The sequence below is a fragment of the Cebidichthys violaceus genome, unplaced genomic scaffold (genome assembly GCF_023349555.1).
Source record: "Cebidichthys violaceus isolate CVI_PGR_0920_01 unplaced genomic scaffold, fCebVio1.0.p SCAF_17, whole genome shotgun sequence".
NCBI classification, from domain to species: Eukaryota; Metazoa; Chordata; class Actinopteri; order Perciformes; family Stichaeidae; genus Cebidichthys; species Cebidichthys violaceus.
The window spans coordinates 498,844-520,030 of record NW_027176340.1 but is presented as its reverse complement, the minus strand read 5'-3'; the positions used below and the strand labels follow the sequence as shown (position 1 = coordinate 520,030).

Here is a 21,187-nt window from a genome sequence, read left to right as displayed (position 1 = left end):
ATGGAACATTAATCTAAGATACACCAGCATTTAGCACCAGGGCAATATTTGCTTGCCCTGTATTTTAGCAACACAAAGTACTTTGATATTTTCTAGGCTGCATTAAGAAAACATAAACGGTGTATCGTGATGGATTGTGCATTTATCTTTCAACACTCAAATTAATAATAATATATTATCCCACTACAATGACTCATTGTAGTGGGCAAAAAAACATTTATCGAAGAATCACACACTTCAATTACAACTGTTTGGTAAACTGTAAGAACTTTTATTATGCAGTTATTGTTTGGACGGACCAAAACAGAATCACCAGTGGTGTGTTGAAAACTCCTGCATACAAATATATACACCGTGTATTGTGCTGTCGATTTCAAATGAATATCCACATGCTCAAAGGAGTTATTGTGTGTATGATCGATAAACGTAAACATCCACAGTCACATTAGCTTATTCGACTGCAATCCCAGCATCGGATTAAACATAATAATGCAACAATAAATACCAAAAAACAAAGAAAACATCCACTCAGATAAGGAAACATGATTGAAAACATACATTCATAATCCAGTAATAAAGGTGACGACTGCAGCTGTGAGCACTTACAGCCCTCGACCTGCTGTTATGTAACAAATTCAACCTGTTTGGGTCGGTTTGGTCGGTTTATTGGACAGTTCTTGGACCCGGGTATATTGTCTATTATTGCAGCGACGGCGTCTGGTTTGACTTCCTGCTCCCTGAGCTCAGCTGCTCTCCTCCGCTCGGCTCCTCCTCTTCTACACTCGGAGCCGCTTCGTCTTTTCTCCGATGCCCCTCGTTGTCTCTCGACTCCGCCTCTTCTCTGCTCAGAGCCGCTCCTCCTCCGAAACCCCCCGGGCCTGTAGTCCGACACGCCCCCCCGCGCTCCCAAACGGTCCCCGACACTCGAGTCCCTGGCAGTGGACTGAGGCTTGGCGTTGGCACCGTGAACGGGGTTGCGGATGTTGCCCGAGGCCTGCATTCTCCTCAGGTGGCTGTTGGTCCTGGCGGGGCTGCCGAACCTCTGAGCTCGGGACGCAGAGCTCCGGTCCACGGAGTGCACCCGGCTCTCGCTGTAGCTCCTTTTGGGGAGCGACGCGGGGCCCCTGCTGCGCTCCGGCGTGGGACTCAGTCTGGACTGGCGGGCGGAGCGGCAGCACGACGACGGCGTGCTGCAGGCGGAGTAGCGGAGGCGGCAGAGGGTGCAGGCGCAGCCGGAGAGCAGGGCACAGTGACTGGCCAGCGAGGAGAGGAAGGTGAGGGGGAAGGAACGTTGACACTGGAGGATGCACTTCGGAGAGCTGAGGCGCGACGAGGCGGCGGCGGCGGACGACCTGTGGCAGCTGGATACAACATCTGACACCGCTGGCGTCCCGCCCTCCTCCTGGACGGTCTGAATCTGGCGCCACTCCAGCTGCAGCATCCTCTCCAGGTACCTTTCCAAAGGGCCCACGGGCCTGGGCCGAGGGGCCCCGTGGCCCTCCGTGTTGTAGAAGACGGCCAGCTGACCGAGGCTCCAGGAGTTGAAAGGCGGAGGAAGGAAATCTGGGAACTCCAAACCTCCGTGGTTGTGTCCTCTGGGCCTCCAAGAGGAGCCGTCCTCGGCCTCGATGAGCTCCGGCCTCAGCTGGAGCTGTGGAGGAACGCGAGCGCAGGGCGACGCGGGAAGTCTCTCCGACTCAGACAGGTCGGTGTCACTGTCCCCCTCTCCGTGGCCGCTCGGGCTCCCCACCGTTGGGTTTGGGGACGGCGTCTCATGCGGATCAGGACTCATAGGAGGTAGGCGGTGCCAGGGAAAGGCCGGCGTGTGTCTGCTCCCTCTCAGACCCGTGTGCTTGTGTTCCCTGCGGCCGCAGTGCTGAGCAGCCGGCCGCGCCTTGGGTTCCACCTCGTCCTCTGAGAGGCACGGCAGGCGAGAAGAAGGCTCTGAGGTTCCCTGAGCACTAGAGGGGAAAGCAAATGATTGTTTATTAGCTCCCAGGCTCACAGAACGGCCCGACATGTGCATAAAACAGCAATCTGACCTGTGTTGAGAAGCAGCGCGTTTGGTCGACGGGGTGTTAGGCTTCTGCTTTCTTCTCTGCTGCAGCTTCTGTGATGACAGAGACGCACTGTTAAGGCTGCACACCTGTTCATCACCTATGTTCATCATACATGTTCATTCTTCAAAAGGTGCAAAGTGTAACATGTGGCCAGAATGGTCCATTTAGAGTCAGACAGACCATAAAGAGGGGACGCTTTAGGGCATCACTGTTGATTAGTCACACACTTTTTATAAATGAATCGGTTAAACACTTGAAAACTGGCTTTGTTCGACCAAAAGTTCAAAACATGTATTATGAGACAGAGCCAACGCAGACAGAAACACATCTGAGAAGCTCTTATTTGTAAATATAATATCATTTCTACTTGAACAATGAATAGTCACGTTTATCCGTAGAGCACATTTCAACAACGAGGCGATTCAAAGTGCTTCACATAAAACCATTAAAAGCATCAAAACATACATTTAGATTTAAAACGATTAAGAACAGTCATTAAAACACTAAAAAGCAGTGTGATAAAATACAATACAGCAGTAAAATATAGCAGTAAAATACAGGAAATTGATTAATATCCTCCAATCTGGTTCAATTAAAGGCAATAACCGATTATCAAAATGGTTGCCGATTCATTTCTGTGACTGTCTAATCGATTAATCGACTCTCTTACCTTCTCACTGTTATTGTCTTCACTTGGAGGAGAGAACTGCGGCTGCAGAGACCTCCTTTGTGGCTGCCGCCTGCCCATGTTAGCGCTTGAGAGAAAGAAAGAAATGAAATAAAAGCATTAAACATTAAACATTAAACATTAAACATGTAACATTAAACACAACCAATTAACCGGACAACGCGGCATAACTGACACGTATTAACGCGTCCAGCTGTTTGCAGCGAACACACGACGCGTCTCTAAACACACACGACGGACTGATGCACGCGAGCGTCCCCGCCTCCGTCAGCTGTCGCTGCATAATAACAAAATATCATCTGAGGCTCGCGCTACCTGTCCACATTGGGCCCGTTGTTGCTCCACGGCGCCTTCTTCTTCCACTCCCGGTCCCTGACGGAGAGCCGCTCCGGGCGCCGCTGTGGAACCCGCTCCAGCAGAAGAGTGCCCATCCCACCGCTCTCACGAGGCACCGTGGACAGGGCGAGTGGGGGGGCTGTTCACGAGGAACGCGGCAGTGGAATCATAGTGGCTAGGGGGGTGGGGGGGGTAGCACCCACCGTGTTTTTTTTAATGAAAAACATGTCGGCATGAAGGACAATTTCAATGCCGTCCAGCAGAGGGCAGCACAGCTCCGTCCTGTGGGACCATGCAGACTCAGGGTGGGACGAGGTACATCTCAAGTAGTTTAATTAGGAGAACGATTCTACTAAAGAATCTAAAGACAGACGACAACACATTTATGATCCGTATTAATGTTCTCTTTGTAATGTAACCTGTGTTTTCTACAGCTAAAGCACGTTTAAAGGGACCTAACTTTTTAAAATCTGTTACCAACATTGTGAACGATAAGTGATGATCACCTTTAACGTGTGATTTTACCAAAATAATGGTAATTTAAAGAGCAATAAAAAGAGAGTGAAATCGTATTAACCTCCTCCTGCCTTCTAACTGGGTCCGACCACCAGATGTCGCTCTTGTCTAACAGCCCAGCTGTGCTCATTGGACAGGAGTTTGCATTAGCGCAGATATTTCGGGCATCGTGACGTCATTGACTTGATGCATGTGTCTGACTGAGATGGTCCATTTGGAAAGGAGAGTTTGACAGAAGAATATTAAGAAAATGAAACGCTTTTCTAAGTGTTTTCCACCTACACACACACACACACACACACACACACACACACACACACACACACACACACACACACACACACACACACACACAGACTCCCCTCAGTGCATAAATCAGCTGAGTGAGGAGTGGACCCACCAGCTGAGGGGTGGTCCAGAACACATTCATCACCTCAGAAACCAAAACAGTCATTACGCAGCGACAGAATCACTAAACAAAGATCGTCCCTCTCGGCCCAAAGCAGCTGACAACTGATGGTCTGATAGTTGTGAACTGGAGTCTGAATCCGTGCCTGCGTGCCCTCTGGCAGCGCTACGCCACAGAGATTTATCACGCGGCATACCAACGGTTTACCTGGATTTATCCTCCGACTACAGCAGAGTGCTCTCCCTCCAAATCATATCCTGCCAAAAACAACTGAACGCTGCAGACAACAGGCAGGCCTGCTGCAGCAGAGAGGAGACACACACACACACACACACACACACACACACACACACACACACACACACACACACACACACACACACACACACACACACTGTTATCAGTGAGGCCCCTCCACTGCTCTCTGGTGAAAACACCTGAACACCTTGAATGTACAGGAACACTTCGCTGCTCTCTGTCTGCTCTCCATTTTATAACAACTTTTCATTTGTTTGACCAGAACTTCAGAAGAGAGTAAATTTATTCAGAATGTTCCTCATTGAACAGCAAAACGGTCTGCACTGAAGAACCCTTCAGGTCAAAGGTGAAGGAGGATGTTTACTGTAAACAAATAAACAAATAAAAAGGGTTAATAACTAGTGTGTAATATTAAAGAGGACATATCATGAAAGACCTTTGCAGAGCACAGAGTCTACCAACCCACAAACTGAAATACGTCAGCTGAGTCAGTGTTTCTGTGCATCAGAAAACATGTGATTCAACAAGCCAATCAGATTTGGCTCCTCCTCCTCCTCACATGCAGGCTCATCAGAATATACCCTCCATGGCCTGAGACTCATTATTGTTTCTAATAGGCCCTGATGTTAGTAACACTTCTTACACACTTTATATTCTTACTCTTGTATTTACACTTAATTTACACTTAATTATTATTATATTGTTCATAAATGTTTATGTTTGTATTCTATTGTTTTGTGTTATTCTTCTTTTGTAATCTTTGATCAAACTCTGGCACTAGAATTCATCTTGGGATTATTAACGTTCTATTGTAGCCAATCAGAGCAGACCGGACTTGTTCTTGGGGGGGGGGGGGGGGGGGGGGGTCTTAAAGAGACAGGCGCTTAAACGGAGCGTGAAAATGAGCGTGTGTCTTCTGAAGCAGTGGTAGAAGTCGACCTGTTACTCCTTTCAGAGGGAAGTAGAGGCAGACAGAGATGCAAAGGTTAAGAAGTGAGGGAAGACTAGATGGAGAGATGGTTAGAGTTTTATAGAGTGGCAGAGAGCGGGGGGGGGGGGGGGGGGGGGTTTAAGTGTGTGTTAGAGGCCTTGTTCTTCTAAATTAAACTCTCTCTCCGGGGGGAAGAGCAGCTCTGACTGCTCTTTCACACCAGCGGCCCTGAACACACAAACTCACCACAACCTCCTAACCCTCGCTCACCAGTGCACTGCCAACACACACACACACACACACACACACACACACACACACACACACACACACACACACACACACACACACGTAAGCCTGGTGTGTACAAATCCCCATAGACATGTATATATGCATACAAACACACACACACACACACACACACACACACACGCAGTCTTTCAAAACTAAAAATAAACAACCACGCTGACTGTGCCTAAAATAACTGCACACACACACACACACACACACACACATGCGCTTACTGTACACACACATGCGCTTTCTGTACACACACACACACACACATGCGCTTACTGTACACACACACACACACACACACACACACACACACACACACACACACACACACACACACACACACACACACAAAAGCCTTGGTGAATGCGCTCACACACTCTGTCGCTCTCTTCGCACCTGAACCCCGATAGACCTGCTGCAGCCAAAGCAAACAGCAGCCAGTAAAAGAAAAAGAGTAAAAGATATGGACAGAATGTGACCTGACAAGCAGGGGTCAGTACACACACACACACACACACACACACACACACACACACACACACACACACACACACACACACACACACACACACACACACACAATCCTGTCTGCTTGTATTTGAGCTTTTCTTTTTTGACATGTTGTCAGCTTCATTGCCGTCTGAACACCACTCTGCTGCACAGTCACAGCTACAGGTAGCTGTCTGGTACAACGGGGGACATGCAGAGATGAGTGCTTTGCTCAGGGGCACCTCAGCAGAATCTACTACGGTGTGAAAGAGGATGTTAATGATGTGGTTATTCCTGAGGGCAAACATCCCAGGTACTTATTGGATGGTCATATGCTTACGTTTCAAGTGTGTCAGAATAAATCAAGTCTTCTTCTTCTCAAGACAGAGTCCAAGTCAAGTCTCAAGTCCTTGAGCTCAAGTCCAAGTCAAGTCTCAAGTCCTTTGGTTTTTCAAGGTTTAGAGGTTTTAGAGTTTTTAGAGGTTTAGAGGTTTTAGAGGTTAGAGGTTTTAGAGGTTTTAGAGGTTCAGAGGTTTTAGAGGTTTAGAGGTTTAGAGGTTCAGAGGTTTCAAAGGTTCAGAGGTTTTAGAGGTTTTAGAGGTTTAGAGGTTTAGAGGTTAGAGGTTTTAGAGGTTCAGAGGTTTTAGAGGTTAGAGGTTTTAGAGGTTCAGAGGTTTTAGAGGTTTAGAGGTTAGAGGTTTTAGAGGTTCAGAGGTTTTAGAGGTTAGAGGTTTTAGAGGTTTTAGAGGTTCAGAGGTTTTAGAGGTTTAGAGGTTTAGAGGTTCAGAGGTTTCAGAGGTTCAGAGGTTTTAGAGGTTTTAGAGGTTTAGAGGTTTCAGAGGTTTAGAGGTTTAGAGGTTTCAGAGGTTTTAGAGGTTTAGAGGTTTAGAGGTTTTCGAGGTTTTCGAGGTGTAGAGGTTTTAGAGGTTGAGAGGTTTTAGAGATTTAGAGGTTTTAGAGGTTTTAGTTTTTCCTGTGGAGTAGAAGTGGTGCAGTAAGCTTTGGTACTTGAGCGATCTGTCTCGGAGATAATAGCGACTCCTTTCAAACAACTTGCTTATGTCTAATCCTAAATCCAAAACATCTGTATTCCACAAGTGAATGTGCCCCCCCCCCCCCCCCCCCCCCCAGCATCAGGATCCTCCTGGAGTCTGAGGGACTTTGGACCTTAATCTCCTGTCTCCTCTTCCCGTCTCTCACATAACCAAACAGACTCACCCCTCTGTGTTCTTACTGCTCTCATGTTCATGCAGTGTTTCTTTATGAAATGCAAGTTTAGTTTGACAAATGTGAAAAGTGACTGAGTGACATGAACTGTAAGGTGTGAACTTCCTGTCCTACTCATTGTGTTCCTAAAGTTGATGTGACAACACCTATTGTTAACAGTGTGGTCAGATTCAACAGCAGTGAACCACAAGTGTAAACTATGAATTGTAGAAGAAAAAGTTGAGTGACAATGACAGCGTTGAGACCAGAGAGAGGTGAAACATACGAAAGAGAAGACGGGAAACAGAAAGACAGACGGACAAAGAGGAGCAGGATATTGAAAAGGTGTCATCACGGCCTCTCGACATGAGGTGACCATTGATGGATTACTGGACAGGTCTACCGGACACGGGGCCCCGGGGGCCCAAACTGTCAGGGGTTCCCCCAGGCCTTCACCGACAACAAGTCACAGAGACACGAAGCAACCAGGTAGAGGCTCAAACCCCCTGACCCCAAGTCAACCGACGTCAAAGGAACAGAAAACAAGAAGCAGAGGATCGTGAGATACATCTGAGGGTCCATGAGGGGAAAGAAGACAAACAGAACTGAATACGTGGAGCATCGACTCTGTCGGCCATCACAGACGTTTGTATCATCAGCGCTTAAATATGAAATATGGGTTCTAACAAAAGGGTGTGAGACTAAGTCAGTATCTATTAAAGTTTAAATAAATCTCTTGTAGACACATTATGACATGTTCTCCACACAGAACCACCGGCTCAGCAGAACAACCCCCATGTTTCCCACACACACTCACAAATGTTCTTCTAATTGCCGTCACTCTCCTCCTACTCCCCCTCATCTCCCCCTCCGCCCTCACACCCCAGCAGGCAGTGAGGAGAGGGGTGAGAGGGGTGAGAGGGGTGAGAGGGGTGAGAGTCGGGGGGACAGGAAGCAGTGTGGAGGAGTGAGAGGGCAGGGAGAGGCTGATGAAGGTGATGGTCATGCTATAGGAGGAGGACAGAGGGGAACAGTGTGTCCTTTAAGTCCACGAGAGAGAGACAGCGGGGTCAGTGTGCTGGGCTCTCTCTCTCTCTCTCTCTCTCTCTCTCTCTCTCTCTCTCTCTCTCTCTCTCCGTCTTTCTCTCTCTCTGTCTCTCTCCGTCTTTCTCTCTCTCTGTCTCTCTCTCTCCCTGTCTCTCTCTCTCTCTCTCTCTCTCTGTCTCTCTCTCTCTCTCTCTCTCTGTCTCTGTGTCTCTCTCTCTCTCTCTGTCTCTCTCTCTCCCTGTCTCTCTCTCTCTCTCTCTCTCCCTGTCTCTCTCTCTCTCTCTCTCTCTCTGTCTCTCTCTCTCTCTCTCTCTCTCTCTCTCTCTCTCTCTCTCTCTCCGTCTCTTTCTCTCTCTCTGTCTCTCTCCGTCTTTCTCTCTCTCTGTCTCTCTCTCTCCCTGTCTCTCTCTCTCTCTCTCTCTCTGTCTCTCTCTCTCTCTCTCTCTCTCTCTCTGTGTCTCTCTCTCTCTCTCTCTCGTCTCTCTCTCTCTCTCTCTCTCTCTCTCTCTCTGTCTCTCTCTCTCTCTCTCTCACTCACTCACTTTCTCGCTCTCTGTCCCAAGAGCTGCTTCTCATTAAGCCTGTTTGTGTTGGCCGACACACGGCGGCACTTAGCAGCAACACGCTCGCCCACGCGTGTGCGCGCAGACACGCATGCGTCTCACACACACACACACACACACACACACACACACACACACACACACACACACACACACACACACACACACACACGCACACACACACGGTCTTGTTTGTTTTGGCAGTGACCAGGTGCCACTTAGTAAAGCCTCTAAACGCCAGCGATCACCCGAACACACCACTGTGTTTACTTTTGCCGAGCGTGGACCCCCCCCCCCCCCCCCCCCCCCCCTTCGTCACACTCACGTCTTACCAGACAGAATGTGTGATGATTATGAAAATGTTTCTTTTTACCCCCCCATAGGTATAACCATACTCTCCCGGTAATGACCCAGAGGTCATTTAGTCCAGACCTTCTGTGAACAACATATTGTTTGTCACCTTCTTTTTTATTGCAGCACTATTATAGTGTCTGTTAGAAAACACTGGTTCTCTATTCAAACCCTTCAGAACACAGCTCACGGTCAGCAGGTGGATTCAGAAGTCATTTAGAAACATGCTTCAATCTGATCATAAATTAATTCGTAAAGATATTGTGGTTAATTGTTGTAGTGATTCTGTGGCCGCGCTGCGCTCGTTGTTGGCTCGGGCAGGTGTGTGGGCGGGACCTCGATACAGTGGCTCCACCCCCTGATTCCTGCCACAGATACTCTGGCTTCAAATTATGTCACCGGCACAAGATGGCAGCGCCCATAACCGGGATATTATAGCTTCATTTTTGTAGAGAAACACACGTCACACAGCCATCGCACTCCACAACACACACCCCCGTCACTGCACACACACACACACACACACACACACACACACACACACACACGCTGAGCAGGAAACAAACGCAGCGTTCTCTTCTCTCACCGAGTGTAATTTGGACCCCAACCCTCCCAATTTTCTGTCTGGTACAGCCTGCGGACGGGCTGCGGAGAGCAGCGAGCGAACAGCCCCTCTAGGTTTTGGTTTCCCTGCCTTTTTCCCTACACACATCAGGAATGTCATAAACAAAGCATGCATTCTTAGGATCTGGCAGCACGCACACACACACACACACACACACACACACACACACACACACACACACACACACACACAGGTACATGTGCACGTAGACGTGCACGCAGCACGTGCAAACGCACACAAACAGACAGATGTGGCTGTGCCCTCCAGCGGTTATAAAAACTATTGTGCATAGGTTAAAAAGCCCACGGTCCCTTTAGCACACACACACACACACACACACACACACACAGCGGGACTGTGAACACACACTCGATTCAGTGAACATTCTCCAGAGCGGAGTGTTTTCCCAACAGGGTCCGGGCACACTGCAGCCCTGTGGTCAAAATGTTACAGGATGATGTTGGATTATAACCAACAGTCACTCTTTTCTTTGGAAAACGGGGATCCCTTATGCAACGTTAAAGCCCCGGAAAAAAAATACTCTGCTGGCAAAAAAATCACATTATTGCAAGTCGGGCACAGGGGAACATTTAAAACTTGACATCGACATGAATCATGTAACAATATCAAGTGTGTGAAAAAAAGAATAATTCAGCCGTATGTCTCGGTACAGTTTACTCAGAGACCCTTCAACCAAAAGAGTTTGGCTTCATGAGATAAAAATACAACACAAGGGGGGCCGATCGGCCTGATGGGTAGGATTACACCAATGGTCAGTTCAGACAAATCTGAAACTAGAGTTACTTCCTCCGTTTATCCGTCAGTGGACATTTGTGCCAAATTTGAAGAAATTTCCTCGAGACTGGGACACACTCAATAACCGGACCTATGACCAAATGGACGTCTGTGCGGACAACTAAAAAACATAAAAGTGTCTTCAAAACTTTAGGTTGCAAGGTGGAATTAGTTCATTTTGGCATCCAGGGTTCCGAAGAAAACCTGCAAAAAAAAGGTCCTAGTTGGCGTTGATAGAAAGACAAATGTTCAAGCCTGTGTAAATGTGGAGAGAAGTCAACATGACAGCCAATGAGAATGCTAATAACAAACATCCATCTACAGAGCTTAAAAATTATCCAAGTAAAATGATGCTAACGAAACCTGAATTCATACATGTTGCAGTTTAATCAAGACACATTTTGATGCAGTGTTTTGGTTCATCGAGACATGTCTCTCAGTCTCTTGGTTGAAAGAGAATCGAACCAATCAGCCAATCAGCCAATCAGCCAATCAGCCAATCAGCCCCAATCAGCAATCGGCGCCACTAGGAGAGTTGTCAAGCCATTGTCTGGCGTTGACGCTTATCGATGTCCCCCAACATCGCAGCTTGGTTTTTACTGGTTAGCACGGCTACGCTTAAAATTACGCTAGATTGAGGCAGATACGTTGGTCTCCTGTGATTGGTTAGGAAAATGGAATTGCCCTCCGCGATGGAAACCGATGAGAGTGAAGGCAAAGCTAAAATGAAGATGGAGTCGGAGTGTAATGGGTTAACATATTCTTTCTGATTCACTAACCTTGCTAGCTGCCTTTCCATTGAGCCTTACTCAATTACGGTATCCTTTAAAACATCAAGGAGACACTTTTCCTCTCCTCGGAGTGAACGTTCAGGGTTATCTTTGAACAACAGGTCGTCTAAACGGGACTCTGGCACATGAGTGACTGTTGCTGCACTTGATTTGAGCTGAGGTGTGTAGCTGGTGGCGATTGAGGTGGCGGGTCAAAGGGTTAAGGTTTCTGCGGGACGTCTGAGGACACCGTGCAGCCTGGTTAGACCCAGCTGTCAAAACACACACACACACACACACACACACACACACACACACACACACACACACACACACACACACACACACCAAGACAACCAGGTGTCTCTGTATGAATGAGTGTAGTGTATACCACCTGTACACACACACACACACACACACACACACACCACACACACACTAATTCAGCATGTAACCACATGTCAGACAGTTGAGGCTGATGACCTGAGCTGTGTATTGGCACTGTGTGTGGAGAAAGGCCTCCAGAGGGGGCGCTGTCTGTGCCGAAGCGGCAAACTAACGGACCGATTACAGTTGGTTGCAAATTGTGTGTGAGATTATGTGTGCGTCTGAGTCATTTGGTGGGGCGGTCAGGGTACTGTATGTACGCATGTGTTGACTCAGGGAGATTGGCGGCTTGGTCTCGAGGGAGCCGTGGCTTAGCCGACGCCGGCGCACTGTTAAAGCTAACACTCCTAATTGAGGAGGACGCTTACAGGCCCTCCTCTGTGTGTGTGTGTGTGTGTGTGTGTGTGTGTGTGTGTGTGTCGGAGAGAGAGGGAGAAAGTGTGAGTTAGACAAGGAGGTATATAACGAGGCAAGCACAGTCTTGCTGTGGTAAATAACAGGGGCGAATGCATCAGTGGCCCTTTTCTGCCTTTTTGGTGGCAATTTGCTGGTGTCTACGTCTCAATGAAGTGTGTGTATTCACTGTTCTCTATGTAAGTATTTCACTCGTCTATGCGATGCATGTTGCTCTGGAGCTCATTATGAAACCAGGGATTGACCCACTTGGTGCGTACTGTATGTGAGTGTGCCTGCATCTCAATCCTAACCAGCGGTACCACTGTGCCTCTGCCAACCAGTCCAGTTGCAGTTTTCATCCATGTCTACAAATCATTTTATCCCATCAGATATTTGTGAGAAATTGTCATAATTAGCATAAGATGCCCTGAGTTTTTGGACAAAAACCTGTTCTGTGACGTCAGAGTGGACTTGGTCTACTCGATCTTCTAATCAGTCCATTCTTGAGTCCAAGGGGACATTTATACCAATTTATTTGTTTGATTGTCCCAACGGAATGGGACAATCAAACAAATGGACGGACAGAAGGACTGTCCGGCCATGGCTGTCCCGGAGGAATTTAGCGAAAAAGTCTTGACTCAAAGGTCCAGTTACAATACCCTTTCCAGAGCTTTCAATTACATCTCATGGTCTTCACTCTATTTCACACTTCTTTTCCCAAAGTCAAGAATAGAACGTCCAACCTTGAATCATTGAAAATTAAATTTCAAAACACGAAAGCGTGTTTCAAGGAATGAGGTGTTGATGAGTCGGGGACTACTTTCTGCGATAGAACCAGTCCTTCTGGAAACTGTTGACAGCTAAGTAATGACGTGTGTTCAAGTGCTCTCATGTTAAAAGCCTTGGAGCTAGTTCTATTAATGGATGAATACAAAGTAGAGTCTTCTGGTTGGTTACAAGGTAAAAGAAATCTTAAACAGCAATGAGAAGATCACCGGTCAAACCGCGAAAGTCAACCAATTAGTGGTTGACTTGGTCTGGTGGGTCTGGTCAACCTTCTAGCCTGCGTGTTTTCCTTGTGTACCTCGCATTTCTCTGTATGAACGAGTCCTAAATCAAGACGCTGTTACGATGGCTATTCCCAGCTTTAAATGAAAACAAATGATGTAACCGTGTCGTCACATAACACGATAAATACATTTTACGTTCGTTGTGTGACTTTGAACAAATAGCTGTCCATAACTCATTGATTCCTACTCTAAACTGCAGATATTTTCCTCCAGATGTACAGTGGATCATGTCAGAATTTGTAAAATCAAAAAGGTCCGGGCCCACTGCCAAACCTGCCTTGTTGTAGTTACCTCCGTCAGAGTTCATCTGACGTGAACAGCTTCTCCGAGCAGGAATGTCACATCAAATCCCACATGACGTGAATGCCGCGTTGGACGGGGCAGGTGTTGCAGGTGCTGCGGATCTGGCCCGGGCCGCCTCGCTCGCTAAGCCTCGCTCAATGCGGGCACTGTTAAGTGAGTGCGTGATTCCAGCGGTTCAGCAGCTCCTCTGGCTGCTTCCCTCGGACGATTACGCCAGCGGGGTTTACTTAAGGCTGGGAGCGTGACAGCTGCTGGAATGCCTCTACTCTGCCCACGGAGAACGGGACACGGGTCACACCAACACTACAGCTACACAGGCCCGGGCAGCGCGGTTCCACCAGGCAGCTCAAATGGGCCGTGGATCTCAGGGGCTGCTTCCCAACTCGGCTACAGGAGCTGCCATGGATTGTATATTGTTAATGTCCTGTAGAACGTTTACATCTGTCCGTAACTTTCACACATTTCTGTTGGTTTTATAAATATACACTATTTCTGTAATTATTCTCACAACTTCTTTCACGGCGGACGAGAAGTAATGCAATGGTGAACGTGATGAACTTTGGTTTTAAAGAGCCCAGGGGAAGAATGTCCAATAATTAATCTGCAATATTACTATAGTGTTAAACCATGTCACTTGTATTAGAGTTTCACACTGGAAGACTGATGGAGAAGTTAGAGCTCGGCCACATCAAAGCTGAGCAAAAACATTGGACCCAAATTTAGTAAGAAGTTGCCCAATATTCGTTGACTTCATAGACTCTAAAGAAAGAGGTTCTTCGCTCTTCCCTGAAGCATCGCCCCATTGCCTCCTCCTCCTATTCCCATAATGCAACTCAAGAGTGCTTCCTTAGACTCTGTAAATGCCAATGTCTTTCAAGAGCCACAGAGGACCTTATAGAACTGTTCTCACGGGGTGTCGAGTGTCCCCCATGATGTGGACATTGGACTTCATGAGTCACTGGTGTATCTTACGGAGCTTCTGTTTCTCCGTTCTATTGTGTCACAAACTGTTGTTTGACTGATTGCATGTGTCTGCAGTTCCAACGTTTCAGAACTCAATCATTTTCATAGGTATGTCACCACACAGTCACTGAGTGACATGATGCGTTCGAGGTCTCGTCGCCCCTCTCTAAAAGCCTGTCAGAAGTCTGCGCCGCTGGTCTACTAGTTCCCCGTCTCGCGGAGGTTCACCGGGGACCAAACACGACCGCAGGGCGTGTTGGTCCACCGTCTCGTCCAGCTGTACTTATTTCCTGGCTGCCAGCTCAGCGATGGTGACGGTGGTTCACGTTAGTCACGGCCCGGCTCCCTCAGAGCAGCCCCGGCTTCAGACCGGACCAGAGAGCTGATTGGATGTTCGGGACACCCTGCCGGATATCAAATCTTTGGACATGCATTCACAAAGATGACCGTTTAATCGTCTCTGCCCGTCTATGTGCGCACTCACTTGTTCCGACGATGGAGGAACAGCACGGTATGGGTATAAATTCACGTTGTGAGAAAGGGTTTGTATTACTGATACAGATGTGATGCGGAGGCTCATCTCTTGCAGTGTTTTCTGCTGACCGTCTGTTTCTCTGATGCCATGTAAGAACAGAGTCTGCTGGGCGGGGGCCAGATAAACAACTCAACATGAAAGGCGAGGCGGTCCATTAAGCAAATTGACTGACAAAGCGAATTGACGTCGGAATGGGCTTTGGCGTGAAAACGGGCACTTCGTGCGAGACGGACAATGCCACTCAGTCAATCTGAAATTCACAAACACACACACACACACACACACACACACAGAGGTGGGAAAAGAGGGAGCACTTGGCGTGAATCTGCTGCCCTTAGCCCCTAGTGTCACGCTCTAGCTGCAGGAGATAAGAGCTCTCCAAAGAAAACCCCACAGGTGACTGCAACATGGGAGCGCGGCTGCTCGGCTCGCGGTAGGGGATGTCAGTCACGTGATCGACAAGCATACAAGCATACAGTACTACTAAAAGTACACAGCGGGTCTTCAGCAGCAATCGTCAGGGATTCAGTTTGTTTGTTAGGAAGGTAGTGGCTCTGCAAAAGCATTACAAGTTTTGTATTCACTAGCAACATTTTCTCCAAACTCCACAAAGTGTGATATCCACCAACTCCTCAGGGAAATACTCCCCTCTGTAGTCGCTAAGTGCTAGTCGCTAAGCTAGTCGCTAAGCTAGTCGCTAAGCTAGTTGCTAAGCTAGTTGCTAGCTTTGTCTGTTCGCTGCGTCTCCTGAGGGGAGCTGCAGATTCAGGTGATGCAATCCTTTGTAGGTTCACTCCATTCGCAGTTTCACATTGTCACGATGCATTGTTATGATTATAATGCTATGATATATCGATTACAGCCAGAGGTCGACGTGGAATTTGGCAGCCATACGTTGATTGATCTAGTCTGTCTGTGAGCTCTCATTCGCTCTGGTCTCACTTTTTGTCTCGGTTCCAATTTGGGAATTCCAAATAAGGTTGTAGTGGTGCAACAGGGGGACGGGGGGGGGGGGGGGCGTTACTTTGTTGAGTTAGTTGTTCAATGATTATCTCGATATCTTCAGATGGAAGGAACGCCGGGCTGCAGCGCACAAAACGTGAACTCACTCGACATTTTTATGAAACTGTTTCAGATTTATTTGCTTATTAATCGAAAGGTGTCAGAACTCCGTTCTGGATGGTTCCGGCCCACTTGATCTCCTGATTACAGCTGCTTTGGAGACGCTTACTTTAGTCTCACAGATAGCAGATAAAGGAGAAACCTTTACACACTGATTCAGTCACTGCTTGTTTGTCGACAGTTTGAACTTAAAGGCTTAAAAAAGCTCATCATACTTTCATTCCTTCGTTGCTTTGTCCGTCATTTTCGTGGCTTCCTCTCGGATGCGTGCTCACGATCTGTCTTTATACGTTGTTATAGAGATTGACGCCCAATCTTTAGGATGATCCGACTCATTCTGCCGTGAATCACAGCGACAGTGAAGCGATGCTGCTGTTTGTACAGCAGAGTGTGGAGATCTGCTGGACGGACAGAAAGAGACCGAGCATCTCAAAAGGCTGACAGATAGTCATGTTGAGTCTTCTGGAGAAAGTGAGTGTGTGTGTGTGTGTGTGTGTGTGTGTGTGTGTTGGCGGGAGCACTCCACCACAGCTGCTCGTCATTTGGGCCGTAGCACGCATGGCCACCTGGTCTGAATAAAGTGGTGCCCCCCCCTCTTCCCCTCTGCTCTCCTGTGCATTTATCATGTAGTTTACAGTAAGCCGATATTCAACATGAGGGCCCCCCCCCCCCCCCACTACAAATCACAGAGCGTCTGATGAGAGTGATAATGCGCAGAGCTGCAGGGCTTTTCACCTCTCCTTTCACCGGTCATTTCCTCACCGATCGGGTGAAGAGCTGCGCCTTCAGGTGAGACGCCGGCTCTCTCCACCCAGCCTCTACATGAGAACACCAACATGGCCGCCTGTTGGCAGGAGACGGGGTCCTAACCCGACCACGCACCCCGACTCTTCTCCCTCGGATACATGAAGAGCGTTCATCCACAAGGGACGAAAGACTACAACTAAGACTACAACTAAGACTACAACAAAGACTACAACTAAGACTACAACTAATACTACAACTAATACTACAACTAAGACTACAACTAAGACTACAACAAAGACTACAACTAAGACTACAACTAATACTACAACTAAGACTACAACTAAGACTACAACAAAGACTACAACAAAGACTACAACTAAGACTACAACTAAGACTACAACTAATACTACAACTAAGACTACAACTAATACTACAACAAAGACTACAACAAAGACTACAACTAAGACTACAACAAAGACTACAACAAAGACTACAACAAAGACTACAACTAAGACTACAACAAAGACTACAACAAAGACTACAACTAAGACTACAACAAAGACTACAACAAAGACTACAACTAAGACTACAACAAAGACTACAACTAAAACTACAACAAAGACTACAACTAAGACTACAACAAAGACTACAACTAAGACTACAACTAAGACTACAACAAAGACTACAACAAAGACTACAACAAAGACTACAACTAATACTACAACAAAGACTACAACAAAGACTACAACAAATACTACAACTAAGACTACAACTAAGACTACAACAAAGACTACAACTAAGACTACAACTAAGACTACAACAAAGACTACAACTAAGACTACAACTAAGACTACAACAAAGACTACAACTAAGACTACAACAAAGACTACAACTAAGACTACAACAAAGACTACAACTAAGACTACAACAAAGACTACAACTAAGACTACAACAAAGACTACAACAAAGACTACAACTAAGACTACAACTAAGACTACAACAAAGACTACAACAAAGACTACAACTAAGACTACAACAAAGACTACAACTAAGACTACAACTAAGACTACAACAAAGACTACAACAAAGACTACAACTAAGCCAGCTAGTGATAGGTAGATGGTCTATATGCACAGGGCGGAACTTACAGAGTCTCTGGGTCCAGGTTTCCCAACACATACAGTAACACAAGAAGACCGACAGACAGTGGTGGATGTGTGGGTGTGCAAGTAGTAGAAGTATAAAGTACTATGAATTGGAGAAAGTCAAGTAAAGAACAAGTACCTCAAAGTTGTATTGATGTACAGTATTTGACACTTTACAGGTATCTTAGTTTTCCATTTTTTGCACAAAAAAACTAAAATCAATTTGTGTGTTTTGTCCATTTGAGCTCCGGTAAACACACACACATACCAGGATTCACCACCTGTGTGCCGGTCCTGCTGCTGGCAGAGAGAAAGCACATCGCCATCAGATAGCAGAGGTGCTGGAGCGTGCCGGGTATACTCAGGTGAGCTGTGTGTGTGTGTGTGTGTGTGTGTGTGTGTGTGAACAGTAGATGACCCAGATAAGAGGATTATCTCTCCTACACAGCTGGTCCGGGATCAAGAAGAGTCCTCCGCAGCACCGCGGGGTATCGTGATCCCTCACGTTAATGCACGGAACAAACAGGAATGTCTTAATTCCGCTTTAGCTTCGACTGGCGCTCTTTTCATCATGTCAGCTCGCTGTGCCCTCTTCTTCTTCTTCTTTTTCTTCTTCTTCTTCTTCTTCTTCCTCTTCTTCTTCTTCTTCTTCTGCAGCGCTTCAATGATTCTTATGACTGGAGGATTGGAACCTGCCTCTTATCTCACTTAACTCCTAATGATGGTAGATTGGTGGTGGATGGAATCAAACGTTCCTTCGCATTTTCTTTCGCAGAATTTCTCGAAATCCGGTTTGAAATTTGCGAAAAACATTTGGATGTAAATCTGACTGCTGATCCACAGCTCTACCATGAATAGGATCCTCTTGGTTCTGTGTGTTTGGGTTTTCTTCATAGCGACTGGTACTTGTTTGGAACCACAACATGGATTTCCACACAAATGAACTGAGGCTCTGCTAAGTGTGTGTGTGTGTGTGTGTGTGTGTATAGAAAGTCAATTTGAGGGTGTGTCCTCTATGCTGTTATATGTGTGTGTGTGTGTGTGTGCGGTTCCAGTGGAATTGGATTACCCCTCCGTTCTGTGGCCTCTCTTGTCATCACTGAGGGCTGAATAACAAGCCACAGAGGACTGGGAGCACTTGTGCGTCGGGGGGGAAACTGGTTCCTGTGAGGGTTAGTGGATCTCACGACACCGCGCTCACATCCAGAATAAACACGTTCCCCACGTTCACCAGGACTTCCTGGTCTCCGTCCAATCAGCAGGCCATTCAGCGAGGAGGAAGAACGCAATGCAATGACAGACTTAATGAAGACACACAAAACACAAAAACAGACACACACACACGCAGCACTGTCTGAGTGTGTGTGTGTGTGTGTGTGTGTGTGTGTGTGTGTGGCCCTTATGAGGTGGCACATTGGTTTTCCTGCAGGTAAACACACACACACACACACACACACACACACACACACACACACACACACACACACACACACTCCTCCAGGTAACAACGGGTGATACAGCTCCTCATTGTTAGCTTCAGTAGTTCATTTTTTCGTCTCTCGAGTTCTCGACATCTGGCTCCGGTGCTTCACAGTCCAAACCAGAGCCAGGGTTCAGTCTCCATTGCTGGGTCGGATTCTCCACGCTCTGTGACGGCAACATGCGGCGTCTTTCATGATACCGTCCCACGTCCATCCCTTTCACCGCATGTTTTCTTAGGTTTTTCGCCTTTTATTCCGTCTCATGTTGTTGAGATCCTCCCTTCTTCACATCTGCTTCTCGGTGCTGCTGGAGGACTCACTGATGCAGCGATCCGGTCCCTCTAGCACCCTCTCTTACTCTCAAGCCGGAATTCCTGCACTAATTAGTTTGTCCTTTTGACAAAAGTAGAGCTGAATAACGATAAACAAGTAGTTTATGTCATTCAAACCGAGCATCGGCTCCTGTTTCTGAGTCAAAGTGACCCATCGCTAAGCCCCGCCTCCTGCTGCTTCTCCATCAAGCACTAAATAAATATTATACATTTTCAAGATTTGCGGAGTCCGACCTGCAAACGAGAGGCCGGTATTAGTGCAGGTCCGCCGGCCTCGAGCTCCAAATGAAGCGGTGAAGTCGGGCGGGTGCAGATCTCAGCACAGCTGCAACATCTCAGAGGTGATTCGGAGGGAAGGATCCGACGCCGGCGAGCTGATTATTCATCGCCGAGCGGATTCTGTTTGCTTTTTTATTTCTAATAAGCAGAATAATAGAACATTCCTGCATAATCCCACCAGGAGACGTGAGCTACATCTTTATTAACGTGCAGCGCGATCTCCTGAACCCTCCTCACTCCTGAACCCTTCTCACTCCTGAACCCTCCTCACTCCTGAACCCTTCTCACTCCTGAACCCTCCTCACTCCTGAACCCTCCTCACTCCTGAACCCTCCTCACTCCTGCTCTCTGCTTCACACAGCGCTGATACAACGTGTGTGTGTGTGTGTGTGTGTGTGTGTGTGTGTGGTGTAGTGCACATTGCCTCTTTAGGGCAGGATATTTGAAGGATCTGGAACACCTCAGTCTGAATCAGAGCAGCAGTGATGGAGTTTGTTTGAGGGACTGAGAGTCTTTTCTTCGTCTTCTCTCCTTCTCCTCCTCCTCCTCCTCCTCCTCCTCCCCCCTGTTCTCTCTCGCTACTCATATTTATCTCCTCTTCTCCCCTCTTCTGTCCTCTTGTCTTTTCTCCTCTGCATCCCTTCTTCTGTCCTCTCCTGTTGTTCTGTCCTTTCCTCCCCTCTTCTCCTCTTCTTTCGTCTCCTCTCCTCACCCATCTTATTCTATATCTTCTTCTCTTCTCTTCTCTTCTCTTCTCTCCATCTAACCCATCTTCTTTCGTCTCCTCTCCTTCCTTCCTTTCTCCTCCGAACCTTCTTATTTTATCTCCTCTCCTCCTCTCCTCCTGTTTTCTCTCCTCCTCGCCAAAGGAGGAATTTAAACCTTGAAAACCTCTCTCCTCCTCGCCAAGCTTCTTTTATCTCCTCCCCTCTTTTTTCCTTTCCTCTTCTCTCATCCCTTCCTCTCCTTTCTTCTTGTCTTCTTCCTATCCTGTCCTCATCACCTGTCCTTTTCTTTCGTCTCCTCTCATTCTGTCCTTCCTTCTTCTCTCCTTTCATCTTCTCTTCTTCATTCTCCAGAATT

At 47.3% G+C, this 21,187-nt stretch overlaps 1 protein-coding gene across 1 annotated transcript; it reads right to left on the bottom strand.

Moving 5' to 3' along the window:
• Nucleotides 1-284: 284 nt before the first annotated feature.
• Nucleotides 285-3,260, bottom strand: LOC137873467 (uncharacterized). The gene is made up of 4 exons (XM_068711675.1): nt 3,064-3,260; nt 2,731-2,815; nt 2,043-2,110; nt 285-1,961 (listed from the first exon to the last, which is right to left on the bottom strand). Exons 1-4 carry the CDS (start codon nt 3,177-3,179, stop codon nt 623-625), a joined length of 1,608 nt encoding a protein of 535 aa, XP_068567776.1. The 5' UTR covers nt 3,180-3,260; the 3' UTR covers nt 285-622.
• Between the last annotated feature and the right edge of the window lie 17,927 nt (nt 3,261-21,187).

Excerpts from the sequence above, each read along its gene's own strand:
- LOC137873467 (XM_068711675.1), bottom strand. The coding sequence starts at position 3,179 with ATGGGCACTCTTCTGCTGGAGCGGGTTCCACAGCGGCGCCCGGAGCGG. Across the intron at positions 2,816-3,063 it reads AACGGGCCCAATGTGGACAG|CGCTAACATGGGCAGGCGGC; the intron begins GTAGCGCGAGCC and ends CTTTCTCTCAAG. Across the intron at positions 1,962-2,042 it reads CGCGCTGCTTCTCAACACAG|TGCTCAGGGAACCTCAGAGC; the intron begins GTCAGATTGCTG and ends TTTCCCCTCTAG.